Source organism: Pan troglodytes, chromosome 8, assembly GCF_028858775.2.
Source record: "Pan troglodytes isolate AG18354 chromosome 8, NHGRI_mPanTro3-v2.0_pri, whole genome shotgun sequence".
Classification (NCBI taxonomy): Eukaryota; Metazoa; Chordata; class Mammalia; order Primates; family Hominidae; genus Pan; species Pan troglodytes.
Window position 1 is genome coordinate 61,615,783 of NC_072406.2, and position 19,400 is coordinate 61,635,182.

A 19,400-nucleotide genomic window follows, 5' to 3' on the forward strand; every position below is an offset into this window, starting at 1 on the left:
GACACCTGCAATAGGGCTTGGCATGTAGGAGTTGTGAGTCTTCTCCCCTACACTTCCCATCCTTACAACCTGGGACACATGAGGGTCTGGGATAGATCAGCGGAAGTTGGACTGCATGACCTTCTCAGGCCTGGGTTGGCTGCCAGCCAGGAGCCCAGAGGAAGACAAGGGCAACATGGACCTCTGTCCCTTTGCACACTGCAGTAAACCTCTGTCATCACATCCCAGGGTCCAAGAAGTACACTCAACAACCAGAGCTGAAAACATTTCCCAGTGAGCAGGGTGCACCAGGCACCCTGTAGGTAAAAGATGAACCAAGCCAGGGACCTCACACCAAGGATCTCAAAGTCTAGTGGGAGAGATAGATTCACCGCAGTGAAGGAAGAATAAAGCAATGTAAGTGATAAAAAGGGAAGAAAAGATTCTACGAGGAACAGAACAGAGGAGGAAGTTGTCAGCAGTTGTGGCTGAGGACAGATGAGACATTCCAGGAAGAGGGACTACTACTTGAGGGATCTAGTCCAGGACACATGGGTCCTGCCCTTCCCTGGCACAGGGCACCACAGGCCTGGAGGAAGGAGGGTGTGGGAGCAGGCAGAGCGCCCCTGCCAAGAGGGACTCGAGGGTCTGCATAGGCATTTGTAAAGGATTAGGAGGGGGAGAGAATTGTATCCGCAAAAAGCAGCACATCCCAGTCAATAATAACAGCATCATGAGGCATGGCATGGAAAAAAAGCATCATGTGAGAAAACATTTTGGAAGAGTTAGAATTTAGCAATGACTGTGCAAAGGGTATTTCGGTACTTATCTCAAGGAAAAGCTGATTCATGGGGATACATGTTCAGATTGAGTTTGTTTGATGTAGTCTGATTCAAAAAGATGACCCTACAATAAGGAGAAGAAAATACACATCCTTGAGTGTAATTCTCAGGGCTCCAAGGCTACAGGGCACTACCAGTTCACCCATGCACATATTCACAGTGGGCATGGCAGACCCTTCGCTCTTCTCCAGGGGCTCAAATGGAGAGTCCATTTTAAAATTCCTGCCCAGGGATCCTGTTTCCCCTAGTGTGCTCTGGTGTTTTGCAGAACCTTCTCTATCTGATGCAAGTTTGGCCTGGGTCAGTGGAGGAAGTGCTGGAGGTCTGCAGAACATGGCGCTGTTGAGTCCTGCACAATTGCCTGGAGGCAGAGGGCAAAGCCAGCATTTCATCCACTGACCCTATAATTTAGATAACGCATCACTTAATGACCATTCACACTGTGGCTGTAAACAGAGCCCCAGGTAATGTACTCAACAAAAGTTTGCTGGACGCTGGCCCTCCAGAAGGCATCAAAGCCACTCCCCAACTTAGAGCACTGAGAGCAGTGTGAGAGACCAACGGGGAAATGGTGAAGTCACGATGAAGTCTCTTTTCATCTCCCCCTGATAGAAACGCAATCCAGACATACACAGTACATGCCACGCTGCTGAGGGACAACTTCCCTGGAGCCAGCTTGTCAACAGTCTCTAAGAACAATCCCGTCCACCTGCTTCCATCTCTTACCATGAGGGGAATTTTACGTATTTGAGGGGTTTTGAATCAAAAAGTAAATAAAATCCACTTGGATTCAAATTCACTAATATGAAATTTGTGATAATTCTGTGATTATAGGATTATAATTGACTGTCAATAAAATAAGTTCTGCTAAGCCTGTCAAAAGTGTGAGTAATATCATGACAGGTGGAAGGGTTTTCTCATTTATTTAACAGATATTGCTTGCACTGTGCACTATGCTGCATGAAAAAGAAACAGACATGGACCCCGCCACCAATAAACACTCAGGCTAGCAGGAGGGACAAACATTTAACAACAAATCACCCAGTTAAATGCTTAATTATAATTATGGTAAGTGCTGCAAAATGATGGGTATAGCCCATGATAAAGGGATGTAACGGGCAGCCTTGGAATAGCCTGAAGAAGCTGCATCATCAAAGGGACATGTGAACTGGGCTCTGAAGCACATGTTGGAGTTAACCCAGTAATGATGAAACGATGGAAGTAAAAAAGTCCAGGCAGAGGGAACACCATGAGCAGAGGCCCTGAGGCAGGAAGTAGGGTGGCATGAAGCTGGACAAGGACCAGGTTGGTTGGAAAGCCAAGCATGAGGGGAAAGATGGAGCAAGGTGTGTTTGGAAAGAGAGGATCTGTGTTAAGGAGATTGATCTTCATTCCTTAAAACTGGAAAGCCATCGAGAGAGTCTAAGCAAAATGTTGATATGAACAAGTTTGAGTGTTGAAAGCAGCCTCTTGGTGCAGGGCAGGAATGGGCTGCTGCAGTGGCCCAAGGATTTGAGAGAGCAGCTTGGTCCACACAGTGACCGTGGAGATGGAGACTGGTGTGTAAGGAAGAGACCTTCAGAGATGAAACTCATGGGAACTAGGAAATGGATGTCAAAGGGAAAGGCACTGGGAGGAGGAGGAGGAAGTCGAAGGTGACGTCAGGTTTCTGAGGTCCCCAGGGAGAAAGCTGGCTTGCAGAAGGCTCATGGACTCTGCTTTAAACATGTGGGTTGGAAGGGCTGTGAGACAGGGGCACCGAGTTGCCTGGTGGGTGGGCGGAGGCGTGGACTGCAGCCAGGCAAATGGCCTGGCCTGGATGCTGCCTCAGTGTGTGGATGTTTGCGGGGACCATGGTGTGGGGACAATCGCCTGCGTGGTGACTGTAGAGTGAGAAGAGAAGAGGCTCCAGAGCTGGGAGCAGAGGAAATCCAGCAGTCAAGGAGAGGAAGAGACTAAACATCCAGACAGGGAGGGGAGAAGGAAAGGTCAAAGTGAAAGAGTATCTTAAGTAGACAATGGCCACAAGTCTAGATTGCAGCCTAGAAGTTCAGTCAGATGAGGAGCAAAAATGCCATCAGAACATCCTTCAGGAAGGAGTGGGGGCCAGACATTAAAGGCAGAGTGAAATGGGTAAAGAAATAATGGAGGTAGCGGGGAGATATGAAGCATTTAAGAGAACAGTCTTTGAAGGCCACAGACTTAAATAGGAACTGACCAGGTCATAATTAAATATCGATGTTTATTTCTATGCATTCATGACCAGGTTCCAAGATCTTGTTTAAAACATGGCCCTGCCATGTGCACTGTATCCTCCTTCATGCTGCCTGAAGGGAACACACCTTTTCACTGGCAAAGTGCTCTATGAGCAAGAATTTTCACCAGTTCAGAGTGGCTTCCTTCAAATGGTTCAAAGTGGTAAGCAAGAGAGTTTTTTCACTGGCATCTGGAAAATTCATGCCAGCAGCAATGTCAGTGAGTCCATGAGGCAACTGCCTAGGGGGAAAGCCCAAGCACAGGGTGAGGGGTGCCCTAACCATTCACAAAATAAATGCCATTATGTCGTTCTGCACCTCCGTCTCATCCATGTGTGGCACCAGATGGGTTTCATCCTCATCCCTAAGTCAGATCTCAGTGGAGCTGTGGGCAGGGGAGTGGCCTTATTATTTAGAGATGCAAATGGACTGATCTGAATTTTTTGGAAGGCCATAAGACCCAAGGCCAGGAGTCTTTCTCAACAAAATTCCTATTATCTTTTCCCTTCTTTTCTGTGCCTCAGTTTGCCCTCCAGGAAAAAAATCAGAATAAAGATAACCCAATTCAGAGCATTACCACAAACAGTGACTGAGCTTCCATTTGTTGAGTTCAGTATACAAGACTCCCTTCCTTGGTTCAAGGAACTTCCTTTCTAGTGAGGAGGGAAAGCAGCGATCATCAGTTCCTGAAACATATGGGTCACGATGCATGAAGTGACAACAGAGCTGAGCTATGGAAAAGGTAAACCCAGTATGCTTTGGGAACACGAAGGAGGCCCATCTAAGCCAGCCTGGGGAGTCAGGGATGGGGCCTCGCCGTATGGTGGTAGACACAGAGCACCTCTGTGATTCTCCAAAGAAATAGACACCACAAATTCAAGCAATTATGATTATTAATATTATTAATAAACTACCTTGAACTAGATTAATATCCAGGAGCTACAAGCTGGGAAAGGTCTTATGGAAACCCCAAAGGTCTGCATTTAAAATGTGCAGAGTGGATTTATTTTAATTAGTTCACTCTTCATTCTGAGCATTCTGAATATCCTCCTGGGCAGCTTTTTGGTTCTTTTAGCTGTCAGAAGACTCAAGCCTCCTGCCAACAATGAATCTAACACTGTGCTGCCACTTGCTGAGTGGACTTGACTTTCACTGCTCCAGTTCTCTTTGCTGCAAAACCCAACTTACCAGTTCAGTGGGAAAAGGGCCTTGAGTCAGATTTTATTTGCAAAAAAATAATTCACAACTGGGTCAATCATATTAGAAAACTGAAAGGCTTAAAAGAGGTTTCTAAAAATGTCTTGGGCCATGGACAAATTAATGGATATTAGAAGGGATATAAATTGACCTTATGGTCAAATATGCCTATTTTTGGAACTTTGTTGAGCTCAAGTATGGATTGTTTTTCATTTTTGAAGGCCAACTACATCGTTGTATAACTGACATTTAAAGATACTTTGGGTCAGGCATGATGGTTCACCCCTGTAATCCCAGAACTTTGGGAGGCCAAGGCAGGCAGATCACTTGAGGTCAGGAGTTCGAGACCAGCCTGGCCAATATGGTGAAACCCCATCTCTACCAAAAATACAAAACTTAGCTGGGCATAGTGGTGCACACCTGTAATCCCAGCTACTTGGGTGGCTGAGGCAGGAGAATTGCTTGAACCCAGGAGGCAGATGTTGCAATGGGCCAAGATCACACCACTGCACTCCAACCTGGGCAATAGAGCAAGACCCTGTCTCAAAAAATATAAAAGATACTTTTTCCAATGAACTTGCGCTTGGCCCTTTGGTCAGTTGGGTTCCACTGAAATTATTTTTCTTCTTTCCAGATGGGCAGTGATGACACCAAATATAAGCATAAAAAGACGTTTTAAAACTACAGATCCTGAAATCCAGCACGGCAGGCACCTGCAGCTTCCAGTGCTGTAACAGGTATGGAACTAATCTAAGAGTAGGCATCTAGAAACACCTTCTGTTTTTGGCCATTATGCTGAAAGGTACCATGGGGGCTGGGGGTGGGGGGAGAATGAGGTCAAGTCTCTGACTTTCCATCTGACCCCAGGTATATCAAATCAGAACTGAAGAAATTATCTGAATAAAGCTAGCAACGTGGGGAGGGAGTCTCTCTTTTTCCTGAGGCAGAAGTAATGTGGTTATTTTCTGAATGCTCTGAAGATCAATGAACATCCTTCACCACTGTTTAGAATGAGGATATAAACCCAAGATCAGGTAGGGTTCTTCAGCCACAAGCAACAGAAGCAGAAACTCAACAAATGAGGCAGAAATTCATATGTATTAAAAGAAAAATGGAGGTCTTGTAGCCTCAAGGTGACGGCTAAAGTTCCAGGCCAGGAAATGTCAGGGGCCAGGCATGTCCCAGAGCGTAGTGAAAGCTCTACCACCAGCAAGGAAGCCTGAGCACACTTCCGTCCTTGTGTAGCTCCAGGAGAATTGCTACAGTCCATGGGCCTGTCCTCGGTCTCACACCTGCTCTTGGCCCTCGGCAGCCTCTGCAGTCACCTTGACTTTCAGCCCCACCAAGACTGAAAACCAAGGGGAGAGGAAATTTCCCACAAGGTATCAAGTGCTTTTTCTCAGAGGATGCAAGCTGAGTATTCAAAAAACAAATAGTGAATACCTACTAATACGAGGGTGTGTTTAATTGGGTAGAGACTGCTTGGTTGACTCTATCTAAGCTTCTGAATTTAGGTCTCCAACTAACCGATTTTCATCTTAATGAAAACTATCTTATTTTCATTCAAAGTGTAGAAACCCCCAATATTACTGAGTTCAGCCATTGCCAAGATCGGAATCCCAGCATTTAGGACATCAGGAGACTCCTCACCATTTTGACAGGATCTCAGGATACAGAAAACCTGACTCATAGTGGTCAAAGCCACTCAGGTTACATCAAACCCCACACCAGCCTCAATAACATAAATTCAAGTGGGATGGTGCTGCCATGGGCTCATGGCTTAGCAGTGCTGGCCAGGACCTGGGCTCCTCACCTGTCCACACTGCCATCCTCTGCAGATTGGCCTTCAGTGGCCATTGCTTGTCTCTCAGGGCTGCAAAGTGAATTCAATATTATGGTTGAATCATGCACCCCCTAAAAAAAATCGTAACTCTCATTACCTCAGAGTATGACCTTTTGGAAATAAGGCTGTTACAGACGTATTATACTTAAAGACGAGGTTATTAAGGTGGGCCCTAATCCAGTATGACTGGTGTCCTTATGAAAAGGGAAAATTTGGGCAGAGCGCAGTGGCTTATGACTATAATCCCAACACTTTGGGAGGCCAAGGTGGACAGATTACTTGAGCCTGGGAGTTCAAGACAAGCCAGAACAACATGATGAAACTCCATTTATACAAAAAATAGAAAAATTAGCCAGGTATGGTGTAATGCACCTGTAATCCCAGCTACTTGGTAGGCCAAGGTGGGAAGATCACTTGAGTCCAAAAGATTGAGGCTGCAGTAAGCTATGATTACGCCACTACACTCCAGCCTGGGTGACAGAATGAAAAAATTTTTTTTAATAATTGGAAAATTTTAAAAGATTTTAAAAAGGAAAAATGTGGACAGAGAGACAAGCATAGAGGGAAGATGATGTGAAGACACAGGGAGAAGACGGGTGTCCTCAAGCCAATAAGAAAGGCTAGGATCGATTCTTCCTTACAGCCCTCAAAAGGAACCAACCTTGTGACACCTTGATTTTGGACTTCTAGCCTCCAGAACTGTGCGGCAATACATTTTCAATGTTTGAGCCATCATTTGTTACGGCAGCCCCAGCAAAGAAATCAAGCAGTTTCTGGCTTCTTGTCTGCATTCAAGGCAGGAAGAAGAGCACTGACACAGCGGAGACAACAGGAATTGCTCCTTTGATTAGAAAGGCAGGAACTTTCACAGACTGCTGGCTGCTTCCATCCCTGTGACCACAGCCATGTCCTCTGGCCATGCTAGCTGCATGGGAGTCTGAAGACCGGAGCATGTGTCTTCTACTGGGGAAGGCGTGGGCTTAGCCAGCCCTCAGGGTCTCCCCCACCCATCACGTGGGCTGATGCTCTCCCCTTGTATGCAGCCTTCTAAAAAGCATATGCTGTCATGAGTGTGTACTTTCCAGGGAGCCAGCAGCCTGCCTTTCAAGGTAGGGCTGAGGAGCATGTACAGAGAGGCCTTCCCAGAGCAGGTCAGTAGCTACTCATCAGCTCATTCAGTCCACTAGAACTCAGGTCCCATCCTTTCTCCAGCTTAGTTCTGTCTTTCACAGAAACTAGTCAGTCTGCCAATGAATCAGCTTTGCTAACTCACCAGAGTGTTGTGGTCAAGAGACGGAAACAACAGACCCCAATGAAGCCTGGCCTCCAGGATGAAAGACAAACATTACTGACAGCCCAGCAGCTTTGAGCCTATGCCAGGATGCTACCCCTAACCTCCTGGAACCTTGCAGTGAGGCCACATGATCCCCACTCTACAGAAACAAAGAATGGTTGCAATCTCACAGCACAGATACAGATGAGAGAGATGCACTGAGGCTGCTTGTGGCCAGCCCATGGTCACTCAGCAAGGGGATGTGGAGCCAGGCAGGATCTGGGGCTTCTGACATGTGGCCAGGCCTCCCTGATGGGAGTGCCTTCACCATCCATCCCCTGGAGCTCTGGCAGTGACTAAGGCCAGCCAAGCAAGGAGGGGAGAGCATAGCCTGCTCAGCTCTGCTGCTGTGAATGGGAGTTCTCTGGCAGTGTTTGATCTGCCAGCTGAACACTTAACAGCAACCTGCCAGATGTCCACTCTTCCAGACACCCCTCACTTGCATCCACTCTGGGGTCAATACTTGCTATTTTATGTAACTTTTTATGTACCCATTCTCTTATCCCCTCCCCCAGGCCAGGCAATGTTCTAGGCAATGGGAGGTATGTGTCCCAGGGGAAGCTGTAAGTATTCCAGAAGGAAGCGGCATCCTCAGACAGGATCCACAAAAGAATGTTATGTAGCACCATGCACCCACCAGGATGGGTACTTTCAAAAAGAAAAAAAAAAAGCAGAAAATAACAAGTGTTGCGAGGATGTGGAGAAACTGGAACACTTGCACAATCTTGGTTGAAATGAAAATTGGTACAGCCACTATGGAAAACAGTCTAGAAGTTCCTTAAAAATTTAAAAATAGAACAACCATATAATCCAGCAATTCCACTTCTGGGGTTATACCCAAAAGAATTGAAAGCAGGATCTTTGAGAGATATTTGCACACCTACATTTGTGGCAACATTAATCACAATAGCCAAAATTTGGAAGCAACCCAAGTGTTCATCAATGGAGGAATGGATAAGCAAAATGTGGTGTATATATATGTACACACACACAAGCTATATATATATATATATATATATATATATATACACACACATACATATATGTGGGTGTATATGTATATCACACACACACACATATATAGTGGAATATTATTCAGCCTTGAAAATGAAATTCTGGCACATGCTACAACACAGATAAACCTCAAGGACATTATGCTAGAGAAATAAGCCAGTCACAGAAAGATAAGTACTGTATGATTACACTTTTATGAGCTTCCTGGAGTCATCAAATTCATAAAGACAAAAAGTCAAATGGTGGCTTCCAGAGGGGAGGGGAAATGGTAAGTTGTTGCTTAATGGGTAAAGAGTTTCAGTTTTGAAAGATGAAAGAGTCCTGGAGATTGATTGCACGAACATACGAATATACTTAACACTACTGAGTTGTATCTTAAAATTAATTCAAATGAAATGTTTATATTATGTGTATTTTGCCGCTTTAAAAAAAAAAGGAAAGGGCTATAACAGAGGTAACGGAGAATTAGGGAGTCCCCAGGGATGTAGAGTTGGGCACAAGGGGCATGTTGCCGGAGCCCAGTCAGAGACTGGGGGAGGGGCCATAGCTATAGAGGATTCTGGTCCCCATGTCACAAGGCAGGAGGGGTGGAGAAATGCCAGGGACACTGGCTCCCCCTCCCTCCAGGCTCCTGCCAGCACCTCTACTGGCCACCCCCACAGGCTGGTCCCAGAGGTTAGGGGCCCAGGTGATGCAGACTCTGGGGAGCATATCCTCTTAGGGTGGTTCTGGGATGAGGGGCAATCAGCGAACAGACAACCCAGCAGTCCCCATATGCCTGGCACTGACAGTCTAATCATGGGATAGGCCACAAAGTTGTAAACTTAATCTTCGATCATGCTTGGTACCATGAAGAAAATAAACCATGCACAGCGAGAGAGATGAGCAAGGAGGGAACACCCATGGAATATCAGGGAAGGACTCTGCAAAAACACCACTGAACTTCAGGCACTGCATGGGTCTGATTCTGCAGAAGATCAGAACCAATAGGATATGTGGCTATAGAGAGGGAGTGATTTATTTTAAGGAACTGGCTGGAGTGATTGTGAAGGCTGGCAAGTCCAAAATGGGAATAGCTGGAGACCCAGGAAGAGTTGATGACACAGCTCCAATCCAAAGATGATCCAAAGGCGGAAGTTCCTCTTCCTCAAGGGACTGTCTTTTTTTAAGCCATTTTATTGAGGTATGATTGGCATACAAAAAGCCACACATATTTAATGTGTACAGTTTGATGAGTTTGGAGATAAGTATGCACCCCATGAAGCCATCACCACAATCCATGCATAAAACTATCCATCACCTCCAAACATTTCCTCCCACCGCTTTTATTTATTATTTGTGTATGTGTGATAAGAGCATTTAACATAATATCTATCCTCAGCAAATTTCAAGCACATAACACAATATTGTTAACTACAGACACCTGCTGTACATCAGATCTCCAGAGCTAATTCATCCTGCATAACTGAAACGTTACATCCTTTGACAAATAACTCCCCACTTCCCTGCTTCCCAGCCTCTGACAACCACCACTCTATTCTGCTTCTATGAGTTTGACTATCTAAGCTTCCTCAAGTAAGTGACATCATTCAGTGTTTGTCTTTCTGCGACTGGGTTGTTTCTCTTAACAAAATGTCCTCCAGTTTCACCCATGTTATCATAAATTTAAAAATGTCCTGCTTTTTTAAAGTTGAATAATTCCATTGTATGCATATACCACATTTTCTTTATCCATTCATCCATCAATGGAAATTTTGTTCGCTTCTCTGTCTTGGCCACTGTGAGTATGAACATGTGGGTGCAGATACTTTAAGATCCTAATTTCATTTCCTTTGGGCCTGTACCCAGATATGGGAATGTTGGATCATATAGTAGTTCTAGTCTTAATTTTTTGAAGAATCTTTATACTGTTTTCCAAAGTGACTACATCAATTTACATTTCCACCAACAGTGTACAGGGGTCCCCTTTTCTCCACATCCTTACCAACACTTGTCATCTTTTCTTTCTTTGATAATAGCCATCCTAACAGGCATGATGTGATATGTCATTGTGGCTTTGATCTGCATTTCCCTGATGGTTAGTGATGGTGAGCCCCTTTTTATATACCTGTTTGCCATTTCTATGTCTTCTTTGGAGAAATATCTGTTCAGTTTCTCTACCCATTTTTAAATCGCGGGTTTGGGGTTTTGTTTCATTTTGTTTTGTTTGTTGTTCGGTTGTAGGAGTTTCTCATGTATTTTGGAATATTAATCCTTTATCAGATACACAGTTTGAAAACATTTTCTTCCATTCCATAGAATACCTTTTCATTTTTGTGATTGTTTCCCTTGCTGTGCAGAAGCTTTTGAATTGATGTAATCCCACTTGTCTATTTTTGTTTGTGTTGCTTGCGAACTCAGTCTTTTTACTCTTAGGGCCTTCAACTAATTAAATGAGGGCCACCTGCCTTATAGAAGATAAACTGCTTTACTTAAAGTCTACTGATTTTAGTGTTAATCACATCTAAAAAATACCTTCACAGAAACAGCTAGACCGGTCTACAGTCTAGACATATAGCAAACTTGCCAAGTTTGACACATAAAATTAACCCTCACAGGCACCATTTTCCACCTGAACCAGCACATATTCTTGTGTAGAGCTGTATACTTTGTTCACGCCCTGCACCTTTTTCTTTTGCAGAGAAAAAAAAAAATCCCCACTTTGCAATTGCATCTGGTCAATGAGAGGCTCTAGTTTTGGGGAAGAGGGAAACACCTAACCTTGACAGAATCATCACCAGAGACACCTGCCGGCTGACAAGGACAGCTTTCTTGGAGCCAACAGATGATGCAAGGAAATAAGAAGTGCACAGACGCGTTCAGCGACTCCTCCAGCATCGGCAGCGTGTTGGATGATGCAGACAGGGAGGTGAGCAGCCTAACAGACCGGGCATTCCGGAGTTTGTGCATCTCCGAGGACACATCCTTCCATGACTCCTATCTGGCCGTGTCCCCGGATATCACCCGACAGGTGTTTGGGACTTTTCACCAGAGAACAGTGGGCCACACCCAGAGGAAAAGTGGCATTTGGAGCCAGTTACCGTCACAGGGCACGGAACATTCGGGCTGGGCGGCCACCTTCCAACAGCTACCCAAGTACGTTCAGGGAGAGGAAAAGTACCCCAAAACCAGCCCCCCACCAACGCCAGTCCAGAGGAGACTGGAGGTGCCAGTTTCCGGCCTAAGGAGCAGCAACAAGCCTGCCTCCAAAGTATCAACACTAATTAAATCTTTCGACAGGACCGAGAGCCAACGTTGTGAGAGCAGGCCCACTGCCAGCAAGCCTCCGGCTCTGAAAAATCCTCCCAAATTCGCTCCTCTTCCAGAAAACAGTGTCAACTTCTGCTTCGATTCTGCCTTTCTGACAGTCAGGAGGGTGCCCGCTGAAGTTTCCAACACCCATCAGAACAGCTACCAGCCAGGCAGGAAGCACGGAGAACAGGAGTCCTCCAAGAATCCAGAAATGGCCTGTCACGGCTCCAGCAGCTTCCTCCCGGCAGCCAATGACACGGCCACCTTATCTGAGTCAAAGTTCCCCTCTCCACACCACAAGCCAGTCACAGGTGAGCCTGGGAGAGGCAAAGGTACCTTTCTGCACAGTGAAAATAGTGCTTTTGAGTCATGGAATGCCCACCAACCAAAGCTGCTGGAGAGAAAGGACACAGCTGGAACCGTCCCAGAAAGCAAAGCTCCCAAGCACTATGGGGACACGACCTTGCTAAGAGAACCCTGTCCTCCTGAGTGCACAGTCTCTCCCTGCCAGGTCCAGGCCAGCTGCAGTCAGGAAGAGAACAGACTCGCAGCAGGGGCTCTGTCCACATCTGTACCCTGGGGGTGCAGGGATCCAGGAGCCCAGGTATTTGCTGTGGAAGGAAAAGCTCCCAGCTCACAGCCTGATTCTCAAGAGAAGCCAGCCCAGCCCCCATGGAGGAAGCCAAAGACTGGCAAAAAAGGGAAAGAAAGTCTACAAGATACTTCAGAAGAAAAGACACAGACCAACAGGAGAGGCCCACCTTTGTATACAAAACACAACCCCCAGGAACAGTTTTCAGAAAACAATGCTCTTGACCTGCCTGTGGAACCCAATGAACATTATGATCCCCCCTTTAACATCAGTAAGCTCCTGACCCCCATCATACCCAGCAAGCACGCCCTGGATTCAGCAGCCAGCCAGCCAGCAGAGCGAACCCCATCACCCCCAGGACAGCTAAACGGATACCAAGAGAAGGAGCCCAGTGAATGTCAGTCTCGAGACAGCTACAAGTCCAAAGCCCCTAGCCTGCTGTTCAACCTCAAGGACGTGCGGAAGCGTGTTAAGAGCACATACAGTTCCTCACCTCTCTTGAAAGTGCTTGATGAGAAAACTAGAGGTAAGGTTGATGGAAAGCAAGAACCTGTGAGCAACGGTGTCATCCTCCCCAATGGGCTTGAGGAAAGCCCTCCAAATGAGCTTTCTAAGGAGAGACCCGCTGATGACCCCACTGCATCACACATCAATCCCCAGAAGGACCCTACAGCTGACCCCAGTGAGCCCTCTGCAGACAGCTATCTAACTCTTAGCACAGCTCCGACTATTGCCAAAGCCCCCTTCTATGTCAATGGGGAGGCTGCTGAGAGAAGCAGTTATGAGAACAAGGAGGTGGAAGGAGAGTTGGAGATGGGTCCTGCCGGATCCGGCTGGTGTCCAGACTCCAGGGAACACCGCCCCAGGAAACACCTCTCCCTGAGGCTTTGCAATAGGGATCCTGAGCCTGGAGGGGCTACAGAGAAAATGAAGACCCACCAGCTAGAGAATGGGCTCTCCAGATCTGTGTCCCAAGAGACAGAACCTGAGAGGGAAGCAGGACTTCAGAACACACATTTGAACCAGAAATTCTCCCCAGGGCCCCTCTCTCCTGAGGAGGAAGATGTGTTTTACAGTGACAGCCAATCTGATTTTATGCCAAGCCTCAAAGGTAAGGCCAAATTCAGCACCAGCTCTTCAGATCAATCCTTTGCCTCATTTGATGATCAGCAGAAGATGTGGTTTACTGAGAACCAGCGGGAAGACAGGAGGAAGGATATGAGTGCAGGTGACAGTCAGAAGGATGAGAAGGAGAATGTGATGGGGAAGGATGAGCTGCAGTACTGTGCCTTAAGCAATGGGCACGCATGCCTGGAAAACCGCAGCCAGGGGGAAGCATTGCAAAGAGAAAGGGAAAGTGTGTCTGGAGGAAGAACCAGGAAGGCATCAGCAGAGGAAGCTAATTTCAGAGGCTCTTGGATTGGGGAAAATAAGGGCACGACCTTTTCACAGGCCAAAGACCTTACTCCCTCACCATCTTCTGCTTCAAACAGGCACATGCTGTTTACGATTAAAGACAACACCCTCAGAGCTACCCCCGTAATTAAACCTATCATGCTGCCTCTCCTGAGGACCATGTCCTTGGAGGACTCCCTCAGCAGTGGACACAAAGAGGAGGAATTGCCAAGGCCAGAATGGGGTGAGGATCCTGGGTTTTGTGCCCCCGAAAACCAGGACATTCTTGGTACATCGACACCCACTAACACACGGGGCACACGTGTGAAGTGCATGGCCAACGAGGTCATGGAGGACCCTGGGCAGGGGTCGAGCATGGCCAGGATGGAGGTCTCTCAGCCAGCCCCAAAGGGGAATTTCCCATCTATGCCTCTGGTGGGAGAGGGGGACAGGGTGAAGCCACCACCAGATGCTGCACCTGGCCTCGTGGCAAGCAATTGCAAGAGCGGTTCTGCAGACTCAGGGAAGCTGGCAGCCCCATGGCACATCCCCACCATTGCTTTACCCGAGGGCGACATAGAAGACCAGCCACCCCCATGGCAGCCCGAAAACTGTTGGAAAGAGCAAACACCAGGTTTCAAGAGTCACTTTTTGTCCACACCCAGAGCAGGGCCCCCTGGCAGAAGACTGGTCCCCAGTGAGAGGGCGAATTCCCCCAACCCCGGCTCCCCCCGGGAGAGCAGTGCCTGCTCCCCTGCTGCCAGCAACATTTGGGAGGAGTCTTCCCAGGCCCCCGGAGGACCAGAGCTGCTTCCCGAGGAGCCTAATCAAGCCAGCCCCTGGGCCAGCTCTAGTCCTGCCAGGGTCACCCGGAGGGAGGACCTGACCCACGCCCTCGTGTGGGAGGGCAGCTCTGACCCCCTACTTGAGCTGTCGGCAGAAGACCTCCGGACCCTCTCTCCAAGAGGTTCATTGCTGGATGTGGCCACCAGCCCAGCAGGCACCCCTGGGAGACTTGAGCTTCCTGCACAGCTAGAGAGGACAGCAAGCAAGCCACCTGCAGTCCCACCCAAAACAGAGAAAGCCCTGCGGCGGGCAAAGAAGCTGGCAAGTAAGAGGAGGAAGACGGATCAGGCTCAGGAGAAGCATGGCGAGTCACAGGAGGGAAAGCCCTGCCCGGAAGACTTGGAGCAGACACAGCAAAGGCCGCTGTGCCCCAGAGAGAGGCCCCGACACAATTTCCCCGTGGTCCGTTCCCTGCCCCCTCCCGTGCACCGCCACTCCGTGTCCGGCTTCTCGGAGCCTGTCGGGAGGCGGCCCGGGGGCCCCCAGTCCCTCACACCCCTGCCCGCGTACCCCGCCACCCAGAAGGTCCTCCAGGATCCGCAGTCCGGGGAGTACTTTGTCTTCGACTTGCCACTCCAGGTGAAAATCAAGACCTTCTATGACCCAGAGACGGGCAAGTATGTCAAGGTCTCCATCCCGTCCTCCGAGGGGGCCTCCCCAGAGCCGCCCCCACCGGACGCCCTGGCCGCTCCCTGTGTGCTGTACCCCGGCTTCCAGCCAGTGCCCGTGACGGCCTTGATGCCGCTGCGCTGCTCCTCTCAGCTCTCCGCGCCCACCTTCCTCAGGCAGGGCCCTCGTGCCTCCGCGGCCCGCGCCAGGCCCCAGAGTGTCCACGAGTCTGGACTACAGCTGGACCCAGGGCCTCACGGTGACTGCACCCCGCACTCTGCAGGCCAGCGCCCTCATGGTCCTCCCCAGAGCCCAGGAGAGGAGGGTGCAGAAGCTCCGGGCCTGGGCATCATCTCCACTGACGACCTAGAGGACTTTGCCACAGAAGGCATTTCTTGAGTTACTGCAGGCTGTCCCCCACCCCCAGATGAACCCAGAGGAGCTTACTTCCCCCTCCCCCAAAACAAGCAACACACACACATACACACACACACACACACACACACACACACACACACGATCGTCAACACATACTTAGCCTTTTTAGATCCATAAAGTCCAGAAGGCAGTAGGGATCCCAAGACGACCTCACCCAAAGGCTCCCTGGCTCTCCTCTGATGGAGGGGTGCTGCTTGCTTGGCCCGGTCCCCTCCGTGCCAGTTCCCAGGTGCACTCTACTCCAGCCCTTCTCCCTCCCTCCCTTCCTCCCTCTCCTGGCCCACCCTGCTCTTCCCTGGCCCTGCAAATTAGGTGGGTGTGGCAAGGGCACCGCCTGGTCCCAAGGGTCCCTCTGTACCCACACCCACCCACTCACTTGTAAGCTCCTTGATGAGCAAACCCCTAAGGCCCCCAGCTCAGACTCAGCAGGCATTCAGGTCAACTCAGGCAGACTGGATAAGGACCAGCCCAGGGCAATTTTGCAGAAATGATCATTTGCACAGAATGGGTTTCCTTCACAGGGAGAAACTTGCCTCTGAAAGCTATTTTCTGATCAAGAAAAGGCCCACTTTTTAAAAAGTGAAACAAGTTTGCAGATACGGTTCTCTTCCTGGACTCCTGTCTTCCTTCTGTGGGCAGTAGGGGTCAGGGCTGACAGAGCCACCTCCCTATCTACCACAGTCTGAGTCTGGCGTCCCACCTTGTCCCTTCAACACCTGTCCATGCCTTCGCAGGGCCAGGCCCTCCAGTGGGTCCTGACTGCCCTGATTTAGTAACCAGTACCTGTGCCCTCCACTCAAAAAGAAAGTGTGTTCACACCCTCACCCCCCATCAGTTCCTGACCTTTGGGGATTTGGAGGGAAGTGTTGGGATTAACTGAAGAGTTTGAGAGTTTTACCTAATGAAACGGGTCCACTGGCCCAGCACAGTAAAGCCAAAATCTACACTGAGGTTTGCAGTGGGAGAAAGGAGGGTGTTTATTTGCACGGCACCAAGCAAGGGGAATCAGGCAGCTCACGCTTAAAACCCGACCTCCCCCGTGGCTTGCAAGCATGGATTTTTAATGGCAAGGGAAATGTTCAGGAAAGCCAAAGTTACAGGTGAAATTGTAAATCAACACATGGAGGGTACACATTGGTTTGGCCTAAAAAGGCAGGATATCTTGAACCAGGGACTTATGGGTCATAGGGTGGAGTCAAACATTTTCTGAATTGCAATTGGTTAAGGAAGAGAAGCTTTGGTTTAAAATTTGGGTTAGCAGAAAGGAATGTTAGCTCTGGCTTGTGAGTGGGACTTCCCCCAGGCCCCCCAGGAAGAAATTTAGAACAAAGAGCCGTGCTCAGAGTTCAGTCCTCAGCTCCCTCTTCTCTGAGGTCTCTGTGCCAGTGGATCCGTTTGGTGGGGGTCTGGGTTTCTGAAAAACAACTCGGAGTCAGAAGTTGAGATGTTCTCTTTAATTTCCAGAGGGAACAAAACACCCCAGGACTCTGGCTTCCTTAGCTGTTGTTTTAGGTTATTATTACCTTCCTGCTTATCAAGTTGTTCATTGGCTTCTCAGGGCTAGCTAGGTGCCTGGAATTTCCCTTGAAGGAAACCAAGATTTTCCTGTATTTCCATGGTTGGGGAGGGGACCCTGCTCGATCTTCAGAGCAGGTGCCCTCTTGCAGGCAGCCGGCTAGGAAGGAAACCAGCACCCAGGGTATTGATAGGTTTCCATGCCACGGCTTCTACAGAAGCCTCTTAATTCTTGTTCTACTGGAAACACAGGGGCAAAACGTGCCTCCCTCTTTGTTTAGAAACCTCAGCAGCTGCCAGGACTATGCTGCCCAGGGCCCAGGGGACCATGCAAGATGCATCGTCCTTGTCCTGTTGGCAAAGGCGCCATTTCCACACTGGGAGGATGGGGAGGCATTCAGTAAACCAAGTCCCAGACTCACACAAATACAGGGGCTTTGATTTGGATTCAAGATTTTATACCTTTTTGTTTTCCCAACAAGTGCAGCCACACCTGATTTTCATTGTGAAAATACCACACAACGCCCCCTCCTTTCCTCCCAACCAATGCCATTCAATTTGGCCACACCCGTTGCCAGCCACGCAACCAGCCAGGAGTGCAAGCAGATCACTATCCCAAAATCTGGTTCCCATGAGTTGCTCACTGGGTGCAAGCGACAAGAACAAAGCTGCATTTTGGCCTGCCTCCAAATCACCTCAAGCATCCTCTCCACTTTGTTTTCATCTCACTAAAACATGAGAAGGAATATCTCATTTTGCAATTCTCAGGGCCCAAGGAAAAGAATTGTCTAATGAAGGAAGAGTCCATCTGTTCAATAAGAACCACGGTTATAGTAACTATGTCCCCACAGGAGAAAATATTACTTTGGGGAACTTATTTTGGGGAAGCAGTCTTCTTCCTTAGAACCAATATTGGCAAGGCTGTGGGTAGAACTAAACACATAAAGACTTGCTCCCAGCAAGTCAGCTAGAAGGACGCCTCACTCCCTTACAGCAATGGGCCTGTCTTCCTGAAGCACATAATGCCTCCAGGGAACACAAGCAGAGAGTCTCCATCCAGTGAAGCCCAACTCGCTAGCCAGTGATGTTTTCCTCTTTCCATTTGCTCCTGAGGGAGGTCATGTATGCCTTCTTCCTTCCTCACGCCCTCCTTCTTTCTCCCTTCCTTGTTTCCCTCCCTCTCTCCTTCTCTCTCTTCCTTTCATCTTTCCTCCCTCCCTTTTACAAACATTTGCACTGTGCCAGGCACTTTGATGAGCGCTGATGGTACCATGACAATAAGATCTGGTCTCTGCACTCAAGGAGTTAAAATCTAACAGAGAAGAAAGATAATTACAATCCCACATGTTACGTAATTTAATAGGTTGCTCTGAGGAACACCTAACTTGCTCTGGCTTCAGGGGTTGGCACCTGAGCCAAGTCAAGAAACACAAAGCTGTCCATTAATTTATGAAAAAATTCAGAATTTCCCCAGCTTTAATCTATCAAAGATGACATTGATTAAATACTAATAGATTTGTCTTGCCATATCAAAGCATATTAATTTAGCTAACTGTTCATCAGCATTTCTAATCAGCACAAAAGCTGAACCAGTGTAGCCTCACAGGATAGACCTTGGTTGATACGTCCTTCAGCTTCTGAATTGATATTTCACTCACAGGGGTTGCCCAGCAAAACCACTATTTCTGCCATTGTGTTTAGTAGGACAGTGGTGAGATTTATGAGAACATGTTGTTTGTGGAAATTACAGATGTTGTCTGCATCTTCTGTGTAGTACCCTGGCCCTTTTCTATGAGTATGACCCCTCTAAATGTCTCCTGGGGAGAGGACATGGAGGTGGAGCACCTCCAGGAAACAGTTGAAGGTCCCGGGTTGTTCAACTAAACATGACCAAGGGCTCACATTGTCAAGCATGTACCATGCGCTGGCCCATGAGTGGGGAGCTTGAGCCTGGACTTGGTCCTCCCAGCAAACCCTTGAGAGAGGCCCTCATTAGCCTCATTTTACTGTAAAGGAAACAAAGGTGCCAGGATGGGATGTAACTGCCCACGGTCACAGAGCCACTAAGTGAGGGGCCATGCCAGGGTCTTGGGCCCCTCTTACTTCTAGGTGGACTCTTTAATACTCAACCAGTACTTCGTAAGTGCAGTCCCTGGAGCAGCAGCCTCCACATCACCAGGGGCTTGTGAGAAGTCCAGAATCCCTATCTCCATCTTCACAAGCTTCCCTGGGTGGTAGATCCATTTGTGCA

The 19,400-nt window shown here is 48.3% G+C and overlaps 1 protein-coding gene across 6 annotated transcripts in view; it reads left to right on the forward strand.

The window, feature by feature from the left end:
- C10H10orf71 (chromosome 10 C10orf71 homolog) overlaps positions 1-18,896 on the forward strand; it is a 33,125-nt gene extending 14,229 nt beyond the window's left edge. For 3 of the 6 annotated variants that reach the window (XM_016918265.4, XM_016918268.4, XM_016918267.4), the window contains exons 2-3: positions 4,908-5,010; positions 11,144-15,685. In XM_016918265.4, coding sequence (XP_016773754.4) covers positions 11,288-15,595 — 4,308 coding nt within the window. In that variant the 5' untranslated portion in view covers positions 4,908-5,010; positions 11,144-11,287 and the 3' untranslated portion in view covers positions 15,596-15,685. Of the gene's footprint in view, positions 1-3,578; positions 3,819-4,907; positions 5,011-10,481; positions 10,551-11,143 lie in introns of those variants that run through there. The other 3 variants (XM_016918271.4, XM_016918270.4, XM_016918266.4) reach the window with 3 other exon arrangements.
- Positions 18,897-19,400: the final 504 nt, after the last annotated feature.